The 16,256-nt window shown below is 44.0% G+C and overlaps 1 protein-coding gene across 1 annotated transcript in view; it reads right to left on the reverse strand.

The window, feature by feature from the left end:
• LAMB1 (laminin subunit beta 1) overlaps positions 1-16,256 on the reverse strand; it is a 73,956-nt gene that overhangs the window by 31,006 nt on the left and 26,694 nt on the right. The window contains exons 13-18 of the mRNA XM_004263347.3: positions 15,054-15,133; positions 5,225-5,360; positions 3,804-3,962; positions 2,360-2,487; positions 2,021-2,144; positions 1,155-1,359 (exon numbers count right to left, since the gene is read on the reverse strand). Coding sequence (XP_004263395.2) covers positions 1,155-1,359; positions 2,021-2,144; positions 2,360-2,487; positions 3,804-3,962; positions 5,225-5,360; positions 15,054-15,133 — 832 coding nt within the window. The remainder of the gene's footprint in view (positions 1-1,154; positions 1,360-2,020; positions 2,145-2,359; positions 2,488-3,803; positions 3,963-5,224; positions 5,361-15,053; positions 15,134-16,256) is intronic.

A 16,256-nucleotide genomic window follows, 5' to 3' on the forward strand; every position in this document is an offset into this window, starting at 1 on the left:
AGAGAGGCAAGAGCCCATGACCCTATATACAATAGAATATTACTCAGCCATAAAAAAGAACAAAATGATGCCATTTGCGGCAACACGGATGGACCTAGAGATTGTCATACTGGGTGAAGTTAAGCCAGACACAGAAATGCAAATATCATATGGTATCACTTATAGGTGGAATCTAAAAAAAAAGGTACAAATGAACTTATTTACAAAACAGAAGTAGAGTCACAGATGTGACTCTGGTTACAAACAAATTTCTGGTTACCAGGGGATAGCGGGGGAGGGATAAACTGGGAGGTTGGGATTGACATATACACACTACTAAATATAAAATAGGTAACTAATAAAAACCTGCTGTATAGCACAGGGAACGCTACTCAACACTCTGTAATGGCCTATATGGGAAAAGAATCTTAAAAAAATAAAAGAGTGGATATGTATAACTGATTCACTTTGCTGTACACTAATGTTGTATTAGTTTCAACTATACTCCAATAAAAATTTTTAAAAAATTAAAAAAAAAAAAAAAAAAAAAAAAAGCCTGTGGCCCAGGTGGCCGTGCTCCCCACAGCGATGAGCCCAGTGAGGACCACTTGGCTCTGCACTGGGTCTGTCCTTTTGCTGGGGCCCTTCCCAATCCTCCCCCCAAGAGCACCTTAGCTTGTTCAGAATTCCCATTTAAAGCGGTATCCTCCCTCGGATGGGTGCCAGGGAAGTGGCAGGAGCCGGAGTTGACAGATAAAAGCGGTTTTTCTAGGAAGGAGGTCATTAAGGTTTTCTCTCCTTGCCTTCAAAGCTCAAATATCACAAGACCTTCAACAAAAGCCCAGTGACCTTTCAAAGAGCAAAATATCAATTTCAGTTACGGGGTGCTGTCATTCCATCCCAACTCCCCACCCTGCGTATGGAAAGTCTCCGGGACCTTTCCCTAGTCCCCCATTCTTTGTGTGTTACTTGATGACTGAGTCCATTGTCAGTGGTGCTCTATCACTAACAAGCTCTTAAAGAAACAAACACCAACTGTAGTTGAGACACTATTTCCTTTGGGCCGACTGCCTAACACAGAACTATAGGACATGCCTGCCAACGTACCTCGTGATGTCAAGCGTCCTCACGCCTCTTGAGAAAGAAGGAGCAGAAGCAGCAGCAGTAATACCTACCCAGGCCTGTCTGGTGTAACAGGGCGGAAATGCTAAAGATGATGTTTCTGCAAACATCGGTCATCGGAGTCTTCACGACGCTTCTGCTGTTCTCCAGACATCGGTATCTCTGAAAGGTTTCCCAGGCACTGTTGGTGACGACCCCATCTCCTGAGCCTCCCACAGTGAAGATGTCCAGCGACTTACAGAATGGCATGAGAACAAGCTAGGAAGAAAACAGAACAATACGCTGTTCTTACGGGGGTTGTCCCAGGTCATCAATTAACGCAAGCAAACACATAAAAAACCCCCAAGTGCTTCTTTGACTCCTAAAAAAAAAAAAAAACAGACTCATAGAGTCAAGTGAAAACCTTTTCATTCTTTTTGTTTGTTTGTTTGTTTGTGGTACGCAGGCCTCTCACTGTTGTGGCCTCTCCCGTTGTGGAACACAGGCTCCGGACGCGCAGGCTCAGTGGCCATGGCTCACGGTCCTAGCCGCTCCGCGGCATGTGGGATCTTCCCGGACCGGGGCACGAACCCGTGTCCCCTGCATCGGCAGGCGGACTCTCAACCACTGCGCCACCAGGGAAGCCCACCTTTTCATTCTTAAATATTCTTGCCAGCAAAAGTTTAGAGACCTCTTACAAAGTTTGATGGGTTTTGAAATGTCATCGTTAAGACACTTCCTATTTTCAGGAAGGATCGTCTTGAGTAGGTCCTTTCCAGAGGGTGGAGTTTTATTAAAATAAATAAGCAAAGTGGCCTCGGAGGCAGAAAGAATGACTCTGCCTCACCTCTCAGCATTACCTTCCACAAAACCCTCTGGGGAAGGTGATGCACGCTTTCTGCCCAGTCCTCCCTGCTCGTCAGAAACGACCTCCACTTACAGAATCGATCAGCGTGTAGGGGCTGTCCACATTGCTGTCCGAGGAGGTATACTGGGGCAGCTCTAACCTCACTGTGTAGTTCACACCCTTCTCCAAGCACACGGGGCGGGGGAGGACCACATACCTGCCCCGAAACAAAAGAGAAAAATAACAACCAAAGGTGCGCCTTTAAGTATCTAAGCCATCAAAGCTCCACGTAGATCACCCCAAAGGAAGGAACAGTCCATGTTTGGCTCATGGCCCCAAAATGGTAACTGTGCAACTCACCAGGCGAGACATGAGAAAAAGAATTAATTTGCATGCTGGTTCTGTTGAGCTGCAAACCACTGTCACACTGACCTGGAGCCAGGCGATAGGGACACCACCTGGTTGTCATCATCAGGAACAGTGTTTCCACATCGGCTGCTGGCTGGAATCTTCCCAGGTCGCTGCACTGTGATGACAGCTTTCTCCCAGTGGTCGGGGAGCTACAGTAAGAAACAGATGATCGGAAAGACCAACCGAGCTGGCCCACTGCTGCCTGTCTGTTTGGATGGATCCAACCATCCATCCATCTTTTGCCAAGTTTAAATGGGAAACACTCGCTTGCGTTTCCCTTCCCTCTTGACCATTCCCTCGGCTATTACCGCAGTTCCAGCCCGAGCCCCTTCCCACGTGGACACTGAAACAGCCTCCCACTGCTCTCCCTGCCTCTCCCAACATCCCTTTTCATCCACCTTAAAACACAGCTTATTATTATTATCTTTTATTGGAGTAGAGTTGACTTACAACGTTGTGTTGGTTTCAGGTGTATAGCAAAGTGATTCAGTTATACATATGTATCTATCTATTCTTCTTCAGATTCTTTTCCGTTATAGGTTATTACAAGATACTGAATATAGTTCCCTGCGCTATACAGGAGGTCCTTGTTGGTTATCTATTTTATATACAGTAGAGTGCATCCATTAATCCCAAACTCCTAATGCATCCCTCCCCCACTTTCCCTTCTGGTAACCGTAAATTTGCTTTCTATGTCTGTAAGTCTACTTCTGTTTTGTAGATAAGTTCATTTCTATCGTATTTTAGATTCCACATGTAAGTGATATACGATATTCGTCTTTCTCTGACTTAAAAGCAAAAAAGAAGATAAAAAAAGAAAAACCCAAAACCCCACAGCTTAGATAATGACAATCCCTTGCCCAAAACCCTTGGACAGCTTCCTGTTAGTATAGAGTCCAAGTTCATTTACTGATCCCAGCATTTCTCCTAACAGCATCTCCAACCATATCCCTTACCTGGCTATGTGGAAGGATGCTCAAAACACCCCCTTCTCCACTGCTTATGCTATTCCTTACTTCCTTCTTGGGGCAAAATTCCACCTCTGTTTTAAGGCCTCCAACTGACTCTTTAGTAAACATTTCGGCAGCCCCTGGCCAGTCCGGCTGGTATGAACCTCTCATCTTGCAGCACTGTTTGTGTCTCTGCTCTTAGACTTCCCACCTTTGACAGCAGTTAGGGACATGTGTCCATCCGTGGGCAGGGCCGGCCATCGAGGCAAGGAGAGAACCTGGCACATTCTCATCACCACCTCAGTTCTCAGCAAGGCTAAGTGCCTAACAAGGAGATCACTACATGTTTGTGAAACTGAAGAAAAATGTACATTTTTACTTCCAAGGAGCAGAGAAAGTCAGAGAGAGTTCCCTCTGTTACAACGCGCCCTCCACAATTCACAAACACATAGTGTCCATTAGAAGAAAGATTCTTCTACCAATAACCCCCCCGCCTTAGTCTACCAAGGGGTTACCTGTGGCTCATAGCGAATTAGGATGTCATACTCCATAGAATATGGTATGTTGTCGATGAAGAACTCCAAATAAGCCCCTTCAGGCACTCGGACGAAGCCTGCTCCAGTCCAGGAAGGAATACGGTCCTGGATATACTGCCGCTCCACTATGCTGACCCCCTGAGGACAAGGGGACAGGACCGATGCTTTACTTGAGATGGAATTCAAGGTAACAGTCAAAGAAATCTGGAGTCACCCAAAGGTCCCAAACTGTAGATACTAAACCCATTTTCTGCAGTCAAATTTTCCAGTAGACTGTGTCATTTTTCGCTTTATAAACAGGTAATTGGTTTCTTTTCAGTTTTTAGGTTGAGGTAGTCTTGGGACATTGGAGATGGGCTTAAGGCTTAGGATATATCTTCTATGATATAACCAGGAAAATGAGCACGACGGAAGGAAAGAGAACATCCCAAATGCTGTTACTAGCAAGCCTAGGAGTGACCAGGTATGTCCCAGATTTCCACAAGGCTAGCCCGATATCTAGAGGATGTATTTCTGTCATTCTCATTGGTATTTGTTTCAGGCGCCACGTACAAGTGAGGAAACCTGTTACAACCATGAATGTTCACTACCGATGAGTGAATTCTGATCGTAAGGCTGACAATGGATCAGTTTGAGTTGCTTAACTCGTGCATTTGAGTTTGTTCACAGGATTACATACAGTAACCGTGATCACTACCTCCAGAGATGAAGTCCTTCATTCCCTGTAATGCATGTGTGTGCGGCCTTACCCATCATGAGGTGGGACCTATGTTCCCCTGCCCTCGAATCTGGTCTGGCCTTGTGCCTTGTGACCAGCGAAGTGTGAGAAAATGACATTCTGGTACTTCTCAGCCCAGACCTTGAGAGACCTGGCAGTTTGTTTCCTCCTCCAGTGCCAGGTAAGAATTCTCACTGTCCAGACACCTCCATGCTGTGAGGAAGCTCAAGACAGCTGCTTGGAGAACAGCACCCAGCTGGCCTCCAGCTGTTTCCGCCGTCCCAGCTGACGTGCCAGACATATATCTGAAGCCGCTAACTTCTGGCACGGCTTGTTACACAGCATTAGAAAACTGAGCAATATCCTCTCTGAATATTTACTATACCAGCTAACTCTGGCGCTAACCAGTAGAGAAAAGAATGGAAAAAGAAAAAAAAAACAACAACCCACCTGCCTAAAAACACCAAAAGCCTTACTAGTGAATATTCCAAAGTCTCCTTCTGGGTTACGGATTTACTTACACTTTAAATACGACTGTTCTCAAGAAGGCCTGCTCCTGGCCCTTATTTTGTGCTCACTGACGAGATGCTTCTTACTTGGTCTCTTTACAAAATGCGTATTGCCATTACTGCCCGCCCCCCATACTCTGCTTTACCCACCTGGCCAGCACCCCCCTACTTACAGGCCCCAAGTTGGCCTCTTCTGCTTCGTAGAGGTAGTGATCCAAGGTGGGGAAGTAGTAACCAGATTCCACTCCGTTGCACTGGCGTCCGATCATGTGGGGTTGGCAGACGCACTGGCCTGACTCTGCAGAGCAACTGGAAAGGAAGGAGAGCTGGTCAGTTGTGCTCACCATGTTCATAATGAGCCCACCGGAAGCAGGTCCATGTTTGCCATTAAATAGTAAGTGGGGTGAAACATTCAGGTAGGGTTTTCTTACTTCCTTCAAAAAATAAGTACATGGAAGGAAACACTGCCTACAAATTAATCCCAGTCTCCTGAGGTTGAAAGCTCTCAGTGACCTGGTCTTTCGGTTTTATCTCCCTTGCTCTCTTGACTATGCCCCATCTGTGCCACGTTAAGGTTTTCTGTAGTTATCACATAGGTTCTTGCGTTGATACATCTTTTGCAAATGCAACCCCTTTTCCTGGGCCTCACATCTAAATATCCAGCTCCCAGAAGGACAGCTCCAACTTAGCTGTCCCAGAGGCTCATCAGAGATCCCAGAAAGCAGCACCCAGTCCCTCCCACGTTCTCTGCTGGGAGAAGACTCCACCACCCAGAGTCGGCCACATCAGAACCCAGAGGTTCTTCTCTAGCTCCCTTCTTCATAGCCCATCAGGAACCAAATTTGGTTATTTCCCCTCCTAGCATCTTTTTTTTTTTTTTTTTTTGGGGGTACGCGGGCCTCTCACTGTTGTGGCCTCTCCCGTTCCGGAGCACAGGCTCCGGACGCGCAGGCTCAGCAGCCATGGCTCACGGGCCCAGCCGCTCCGTGGCATGTGGGATCTTCCCGGACTGGGGCATGAACCCGCGTCCCCTGCATCGGCAGGCGGGCTCCCAACCACTGTGCCACCAGGGAAGCCCCCTCCTAGCATCTTGTGTATCCTCTCCCCGCTTTGCACTGACTAGGCTATGCCTTTCTTCTCTCTCTCGCTCACAGTAAAAGCAGTTACAGTCCTCTAATTGGTATCCTTATTGCCAATCTTCCAACTTCTCAACCTCAACTTCCACCTCCCCCCAGAGCTACCTGAATGACGCTTAGGAGATGCATTAACCACATCACTTCCAGGCACGATGGCCTTGGGGAGGCACACCAGGCCCCCACCAGCTTCCCTACCTTCCTAGCCTCGCCTCTGCCCTCGCCTCTCCAACCACACTGAACTACTTAAGAGTTTTTCCAATGCACTGGGGGACTCATGACCCCTTGCCTTTGCTTGTGTTGTTCCTGCAGCCTGGAACGCCCTGATCCCTTATTTACCCAGCAAAGATCTACCCACTGTTCTTTCAAGATTCAGCTCACAAATCCCTCCCGCTGTGGTGTTTCCTGACCATCACTCCCCAACCCACAGAAGGAACCGCCTTCTCCGTCGTGCCACCGCCTCCTTGCAAGAGAAGTGATGTACGCGACACATCAACAACTAAGCTGATCACAAAGTAGGTGTTCATTAAGGTTGACGCGCTGTGTCTTCAAATCCTCCTGATTTTTCAACTGTCATCCCTTCATGAAGGCTTGTGTGGTTCCCTCCCTCTCCTCCTCTCAAATGGTGCCTTCTGAGGCCTCAGTTGTTTGCTATCTTTATTGTTAAGACATTGATCACTTCCTCTCTTGTTGGACAATTATTGACAACTTTGCTCTATACCTGAAACACTGTAAATCAACTATACTTCAACAACAAAAAAGAAAAAGCCCTGAATTACATGCATCCATTTTTACTTCATTAAAGTCAAGATGTGATTTAGAATTGTTACTTTAAACCTATTCCCAGAGTTCTTTTTTTTTTTCTCATCCCAAAGTTCATTTTAAACCAAATATCTAAGGTAAGTTACAACTCACAGGAAGACTGAACACTCAGAGCTTTATTAAAAACCCCAAACAGCCCTGTCATGGTCCAGCTGAAGTCTTCCTTTACGTCATGTAAATAGTTTTTATCCTACAGGGGGTAAGAACACACTCGACATCCTGCAGACAATTCCCAGAGGAGGCAAGCTTGTTCCAATTAGGACCTAGACCTCTTTCGAGCTAATCCACCAAAAGCCATTTCCCAAAACTCAGGCGTCACACATGACATCACAGGGACAAAAGAAAATCCCTTTCCTCCCCAGCAGATGTTTACTGAGGGAACAGATGTCTCAAACGTGAGCCACCAAAGAAGAAAACACCCAGATTCTTCCCGATGCCATCCAATACCAGAGAACAAGCCAAGGAAGGCCAGGATAGAGGCAGCGGGCAGACTCCCAAGAGGCTTTACCCGCAGCACAGTTGGAAAGAAGAAACAACTCACGAGGACCTGACCCTGTGCGGGGAATTCCCCTCATGTCAGCTCCACAGCCACACGCCTGTGTCCACACACTTGAACGCTTGTCACCCGTAGGCGTGGCCCCCACTCAACACCTGCTCCCCTTTGGTGAACTCGTTCTTGGGGCTTTACCTGCCTCCATGCAGGTGGCCCTCACCTACAGCTCTTACTTCTGACTCACAACTGTGCTCTGGCTGTACCCCTCCAGCCGTGAATGGGACGTTTCCATGGTTTGCCCAGCCATCACCTCTAATTCATCCTGTCCCAAACTGTTCGCCACCTCACACAGACTTATCTTCAGCTCTGCTATTTCCGTCAGCAGATTTAAAATTACTCTGATGTAGAACAGACTTGTGCTTGCCAAGGGGGAGAGGGGGAAGGGATGGATTGGGAGGTTGGCATTAGCAGATGCAAACTATTATATAGAGAATGGATAAACAACAGGTCCCGCTGTAGAGCACAGGGAACTCTATGCAATCTCCTGTGATAAACCATGACAGAAAAGAATATAAAAAAGAATGTGTGTGTGTGTGTGTGTGTGTGTATATATATAAAACACATTGTAAATCAACTATACTTCAATTAAAAATAAATTCCTCTGATGTAGGTGAGACGTTATCTTCCCTTTATCCTCAATATAACACGTGTTATTTCAAGACGGTTCTCGACCCGGCTTTTTCCTCTCATTGTCACTGCGGCTACCCTAGTCCCACGTGTCATCGTTCTACACCTCCCGAGCTGATCTCTCCAGTTCCTCTCTCTCCCTGCTGCCCAGATCATCCAGCTACACGGCCAAACCAACCTTCCCAAAGCCCCGCCTTCCCCCAAACCCACAACTGTTTCTTCTTCTATCAAGTCACGAAGCCTCTGCCTGGTTTCCCGCAGCCTCTATAGCCCCTCCTCTGAAAACAACTGCTTCTCTTTCGGGTGTCCACCCTTGGCTTTAGCTGAGCCACACTCATACTCTTCCACAAATACTTACTGAGCAGATATTAGCCTTCGTAGCTGTGCTTCCTGGCGTCCAGACTCTCCCATTTCAGTCCACATCAGCTCTTTATTTCTTTTTTAGGCTGCACCTCGCGGCATGCGGGATCTTAGTTCCCCAACCAGGGATCAAACCTGTGACCCCGGCAGTGGAAGTGCAGAGTTTTAACCACTGGACTGCCAGGGAAGTCCCTGTCAACTCTCTTCTGAACCAATCCTACCTTCCTTGTTAAGTCCAATATTTCCAGTGAAATGATATGGAGAAAGAAAAATGGGAGAAAAATATAGTTCCTGCCCTAAAGCACTTCCAATCTAACCAAGGGGCATAAACAATAAAGCAACTGACCAGTACAACCAATCAAAATGCAGGCAGTGCCCACACAGAGCTAAGAGCAAAGAATGGCAGGTGAGAGGAAGACACTGCTCACCTGAGGAGATGAGGGGACACCAGATAGCAATGGTACATCTGACAATGCTGTATGTTCCCCCCACCAATTTCCCTGTAACTAGATACAGATGCAATTCATTGGATCAGTTAGGTAGAATAAAGACATAAAACACAATATATCAGGGCCCGTGGCAGGCAGCATAATGACTCCCAAAGATGTCCACACCCTCAGCCCTGGAATCTGTGGATATGTTACCTCATGTGGCACAAAGGACTTTCCTAATGAGATCAAGGTTAAGGACCTTGAGATGGGGGATTATCCTGGGTTACCCAGGTGGGCCCAAGCGAATCACATGAATCTTCAGAAGCAGCAGAGGAAAGCAGAGGAGTGGGTCAGAGCTGTGGCACGAGGATGATCTGACCCACCGCTGTTGGCTGTGAAGGTGAAAGAAAGAGGCAAGGAACGTGGGCAGTTTCTAGAAGCTGGGAACAGCCCTCAGCTGACAGCCAGCAGGAAGACAGGAACTGCATCCTACAACCAAACTGAAAAAGTCCCCAGAACCTTCAGGTGGAAACGTGGCCCTACCGACACTTTGATTTTAGTCCCCGAGATGGTGTCTGACATACAGGACTGTTAATAAATTTATGTTGTTTTAGGCCACTAAGTGGTGGTAATTTGTTATGGCAGCAACAGAAACCTAACACAGGCCCTATTTTTTTCCTCAAAGGGTAAAGGCCAAGATTATTTCTCAAAAGGGACCCCTCCTACACTGTTGGTGGGAATGTAAGTTGGTGCAGCCACTGTGGAGAAAAGTATGGAGGTTCCTTAAAAAACTAAAAATAGAGTTGCTATATGATCAAGCAATCCCACTCCTGGGCGTATATCCAGAGAAAACCATAATTCGAAAAGATACATGCGGACTTCCGTGGTGATGCAGTGGTAAAGAATCCGCCTGCCAATGCAGGAAACACGAGTTCGATCCCTGGTCGGGAAGATTCCACATGCCGTGGAGCAGCTAAGCCTGTGCGCCACAACTACTGAGCCTGCGCTCTAGAGCCCGCGAGCCACAACTACCGAAGCCCGCACGCCTAGAGCCCGTGCTCCGCAACAAGAGAAGCCACCGCAGTGAGAAGCCCGCGCACCACAACAAAGAGGAGCCCCTGCTCGTCACAACCAGAGAAAGCCCGCGTGCAGCAACACAGACCCAACGCAGCCAAAAAATAAAATTGATTCTTAAAAAGAAAAAAAAAAGAAAAGATACATGCACCCCCACGTTCATAGCAGCACTATTTACAATAGCCAAAACATGGAAACAACCTAAATGTCCATTGGCAGATGAATGAATAAAGAAGATGTGGTACATGTATACACAATGGAATACTACTCAGCCATAAAAAAGAATGAAATAATGCCATATACAGCAACATGGATGGACCTAGAGATTATCATACTAAGTGAAGTAAGTCAGACAGAGAAAGACAAAAATCATATGATGTCACTTATATGTGGAATCTAAAATATTACACAAATAAACTTATCTACAAAACAGAAAAAGACACACAGACAGAGAACAGACTTGTGGTTGCCGGGGGCGGGGAGGGGGAGGGGGAGTGATGGATTAGAAGTTTAGGTTGAGCAGATGCAAACTATTATGTATAGGATGGATAAACAACAATGTTTTACTGTATAGCACAGGGAATTATATTCAATCTACTGTGATAAACCATAATGGAAAAGAACATGAAAAACAATGTATAGAAATGTATAACTGAATCACTTTGCTGTACATCAGAAATACAACATTGTAAATCAACTATACATCAATAAAATAAATTTTATAAAAAGATCGTTTCTCAAAAGCACAGATTTCTCATAAATGTAGCAACTGGCAACTCTTGGAAGGAAAACCCTTTTATTTAAACAGTGATGAGCAGGGAGAATACTGTACAATCTCAACTTTACTACTAAGAAATAAAGCAAATGAAAAACATTAAAGGATAAAAATCATCATTCATAAGGACCACTACTCTGTTCAACGCTGAAATCTCCTCCAAAATACTGATTACAAATAAGAGCTGGTTCCCCAGTGATGAGCAGTCAGCACCCTCCCTTCTATCCAGAGCAGCTTTACCACCACCCCTCTACCCAACCCCCACCGCCAATTCCCCTACAACTAGAATAGGTTCTTAAAGGGTAGGAGCTATGTTCGATAATCTCTTTATGTCCAGCTGCCATAGCAATTAACAAAGAGTTCGATACACCACAGTTATCCCATACACTGATGAAAATATCTATTAAGTTCTGCTCTGGTTTCGAAGTACAATAAATTTCAGCTCATTTACTGAGCACCTATCAATGGGCTGGGGACAAAAGAATATGCAAAAACAGCTAAGACAAAATCCCTGTCCAAAGAGACCTTTCAAAGACAAACAACTATAACACAAAGCAGACTGAGTGCTAACAAAGATGCAGAAGTAATGTGTTTTCACATTAAGGGAGGATTGGGGCCTTCAGTCTAAGAAGGAGAAAGGAGAGATCTTCAGAAGAAAGTGGTGGGCTTCAAGCCAGATAGCAAGTCTCAGAAGAAAGTGGTGGGCTTCAAGCCAGATAGCAAAGTCCTAAATTTAACTGATGAAATAATTTTGAAGGATGCTATCAGACTGTTTCTATTTTTCAACGTTTTAAACAGTTGCAAGCAGCATTTACTTAGCAACCACTCTTATTTATTCATTAAAGCAGGTTAGGGGACTTTCCCACTGGTCCAGCGGTAACGCCTTGCAATGCAGGGGATGCGGGTTTGATCCCTGGTCAGAGAACTAAGATCCCACATGCCATGACCACAACTACTGAGCTTGCACACCTGAACTAGAGAGCCTGCGTGCCGCACACTACAGAGCCCAAGCATTCTGGAACCCTCGTGCCACAACCAGAGAAGAGAAAACCCACAGGCCACAACTAGAGAGAAGCCCGCGCGCCTCAACAAAAGATCCCGCCTGCCTCAACGAAGATCTCGCATGCCGCAACTAAGACCCGATGCGCCAAAATAAATAATAAATTAAAAAAAAAAAAAGCAGGTTATCTACTAGGCAAAACGTTATTAACCTGGTTTGAGTCACATTATTTAAATCAATTAGGTCTTACTTTAAAATATTCCGAAGTTCAGACTAGCTGTCAATATAACAGGCATGGATTACACACTTTAATTGTTCTACCAAAAGCCACTCAGCTCAGTAAACAAAACATTTAAAAACTTTTTCCACTTAATGACTTTACACTTAATCTAGCCCTAGCCAAAGTAAATAAGGAACGTTTTGGGATTGATTCAGAGATTGCCTCTCCCGAGGGGGCATGTTTAATTTTTGTATCATAAAAATCTTTTTTTTGTCAAATTCTTTTACTCAGTCAACATTTATTCAACATGTGTCTGAGGCAAAGCAAAGTACAATAATGCTGTCAGGTGGAAGATATTTATGACTGTCTGCAACAAATCAATCATTCAGCAAGGACGATCCTGAGCATCTGCTACGCCCCAAGCATTCTAGAAGAACTGGTGCTTTAGAAGACACAGCCTCTGTCATCACCTCTGTGGGACTCTTAAAGTCCTGTGGGGAAAAACAACCTTGAAAAGGATGACTATAAAACACTGAAGAGTCCCAAGACTAGAGGCATCTTGAAAGTTTCTTTTCTTCCCCCACCAATGATGCCAACAGATAAGGCATCTATTTCATCCATCATGCTAGAAAGAACGAATTACCCACTTTAAAATCTTCACTGAAGGATATACGTATACACGTATAGCTGATTCACTTTGCTGTACAGCAGAAACTAACACAACATTGTAAAGCAGCTCTACTCCAATGACAATTGAAAACAAAAAGCTTCACTAAAATGTTTTGTTTCGCAAACTCTCTTGACTAGCGCATTCTGGTTTTTGCGCATTTTTTGCGGGAGATTAGGGGCAGGCCAGGGGCTGTGCGTGGGTGCATTTAGAGACAGGACGCACGTGTGGACGAGCGAGAGAGAGGGAGGGAGTGTAAGCAACAAAAAACCGTTTAGTGTAAAGGAACACAGGACAGTCCTGAGTTTAGGACATAATTTGGAGAGTTACGTATGCCACTTTCCTCTACTCGAGAAGCATTTTCGGAGTGCCCAGAGCTTTGAATTGAGGAATCAGTTACTAAAGGAATCATCAGCGTGTGTTCTGGGGGTCACCAAGGGAAGTCAGGGAAGTGATTTCATCAGCAGAGAGAGCAGTTGGTCTTGCTTTCCTCCTTTATGGAACTATCCTTGCGTCCTCCCCTCCGGAGGTTTTCTAAGAACAGGCATTCACCCTGGAGTTCCGGAGGCGACATGCTGTCCCAAGTTTACTGCACGATCTGGAACAGAACAAACCCAAATACGGAGGCCAAAAAGAACATGTTCTTGCTGCCTAAAATCTCATTCCTGCCCAAGCAGACTACTACAGTGTTGGGAAATCTTCCTGTAAGAGAGTCAGTTTTTGAACCCATGAGGCTTACTCAATGAATGCAGCACGTTCTCCCGGGGAAGATCCTGGGCCACAAGGAAACATCTGTCTACCCTCCCAACAGTCACTTATGCTATTTTTACCAGATGTTCTGAATCTCATCCAGTAACACACAGAGACGACTCAAAGGTAATTAATCCAACTCCCACAAACTGAACATCTTGCCGAAATGTGTACTTTGATCATTTTGAGGAGAGGGTCATGTCTCACCAATTCAAGGAATACCAACATATTTAATTAAGTCACTAAAATTATTGTATGTAATTTTCATTAATGTACCCGCAAGCTGGAAAAAATGAAATAGTGAAGAATAAAGTGAAGAGCCTTTACACAAATGAAAATGGGACTGCATTTTCCATCTTTTAAACTGGTGAAAATAAAAGTTTTGATGATACCAGCTGCTGGTGGGGCGTTGGGGAAGAAGGTATTTGTAACTGGTTGGGAGGAAAATAGACTAGCACCATATGTCTGGAGAACCATCTGACATCCTCTAGTAAAACAGAAAATGCACATGTACTTTGACTTGGCACTTCCATCGCTGGGAACCCAATCTACAGATATGTCTACAAACATTCATCGAGATTACCAATAAGGATATTCACTGCAACATTTTTGAAAAGAAAAAAACCCAAACAACGGAAATCAATAAATCATGGCACTATCACATGATGGAACACACAAAAAGAGGTAGATGAATAGATGCTGATATAAAAAACAAACTCGAGATTAAAAAAAACAGTTGCAGAGTAATGTACATACATACATTACTTTGATTTACAAAAAATGTCTGTTAAGCTAAGTAGGAAATCATGGACTATATTCCTTTGTACTTGTCTTGTTTAAAAAGTAACACCTAAGATGATTTCAAAAGAAATGAGAGGAAGAAAAAAACCTGTCATTTTTACAGGTATTTTGAGTACTATTACTAATTTCTAGAGAGACACAAGAAACTTAACGGTGGTACTTCAAGGCAATGGAACTTGGTGGGGAAAAAAGGCAGGATACCTGTCTGAACTGTTTGAATTTTTTTTTAAAACCACAGGCATACACTGTTTCCATAATTTAAAAAATACTGAAAAGTAAAATACAAAACAAATAACACTATTAAAAACCAAGAAACAATAACCAACAAGGACCAACTATATAACACATGGAACTATACTCAATATTTTATAATAAACTATAAGAGAAGAGAATCTGAAGAACATATATATACAACTGAATATACACATATATAACTGAATATATACATATATAACTGAAACATTGTGCTGAACACCTGAAAATAACACAGTATTGTAACTCAACTATACTTCAATTAAAAAAAAAGACAAAAACTAAAGAAACATGAAAAAGCAAAATAAAAAACCCAAGAAACATAAAGACTAGAGAAGGCTTCAAAGCTAACTCTTGGAATGAACAAACCTTTGAAAACTGTGAGAGCGCAGGTAAAAGTGATTATCGGGCATTCAAAGCAAAGGTGAATGCACTCTGCCCATCTTCTTAGGAGACACCGAAAGTCACCCTCGTCCTAGAGGTCGCAAGGACCCTAGGGGTGACTGAGCGCAAGAGTGTCAGAGCAGCTCCACTCACCTATTGTTTAAGGCTCCCCCAAGGTCACAGTCACAAGGTCGACATCCATCCAAGTCATTGCTTAAGCCCCAGTGCTCTGGCTGCAGAACAAAAGATTAAACATCTAAAGGGGGGTTCCTGTAATTACACAATAGACTCAGCAAGAGACAAGTTATGGCGTGTTTTGGACGTTCCACCAAACGATTATCTGCACCGTGGAAGGAGAAAGCCTACAATAGGTGTGAGTAGGAGTATTCTAGCATAAAGAACCCAAGCTGTGGGTCACTGGGGTCAGAGAGGTTTGCACATACCCACATGGTAACCCCAGATCACAGCAGTTTCTTTGCCCTGCAAATAGCCTTCATCCAAGAATTAACATGAGCTAGCAGCAAACATGCCAATTTTCTTCACTGGAATTACTCTGGCAGTGAGACAGTAATATGAAAGCAATCACAAAAATGTTTTAAAAGATATTAAAATATAATTTTTAAAAATTACACTCATAATTACTCTACCCATAATCACTACAGTCAACTTTTTGGTCTATTTCCTTCCAGATTTTGTTTTTCTTGATGAACTTTTTCCCTAGTCAAGAAACTACTCACATCCTGTGTTCTTTTATATACTTTTTTTTACACCAGCATAAGCATTTCCTCATGTTATCATCATTTTCAATGGCAACCAAATATCACACTGCATAGCAACACCCAAATTTATTTAACTATTTTCCCTACTGTTGCTTCCAAGTTATTTTTGTTATGATTAATAAAAGATGCGATGAGTCTTCTGGTGAATACATCTTTGTCCAACTTTCTGATTATTTCATTAGGATAGATTCCCAGAAGTGGGATTACTGGGTCAAAGGGGATGCACATTTCTACAGCCTATGGATACACATCTGCAAAACACTTTTCACAAAGTATGAACTAGTCTGTATTTCCATCAGTAGCACACGAGTACCCGGCCCTCACTATGTCCTCACTTAACAGTCAGCATTCCTATTTTTTTAAAAAACTTTTGTTAATTTTGTCTGTAAAGATGGTACTTCACTGTGGTTTTATTCTGCAACTCTAACAGCGATGGTGAATATCTTGTCAAAATTAGTAATTCCTCTTTTGTGAATGGTCTACTCGTGTCTTTTAATATTAATATTTACATAAAAGCGTGATGGTAGAACCTACAACTGTGAAAATCGTTCTCTATTGAAATGTCATATTCACAAAC

This window comes from Orcinus orca, chromosome 9, assembly GCF_937001465.1.
Source record: "Orcinus orca chromosome 9, mOrcOrc1.1, whole genome shotgun sequence".
NCBI classification, from domain to species: domain Eukaryota; kingdom Metazoa; phylum Chordata; class Mammalia; order Artiodactyla; family Delphinidae; genus Orcinus; species Orcinus orca.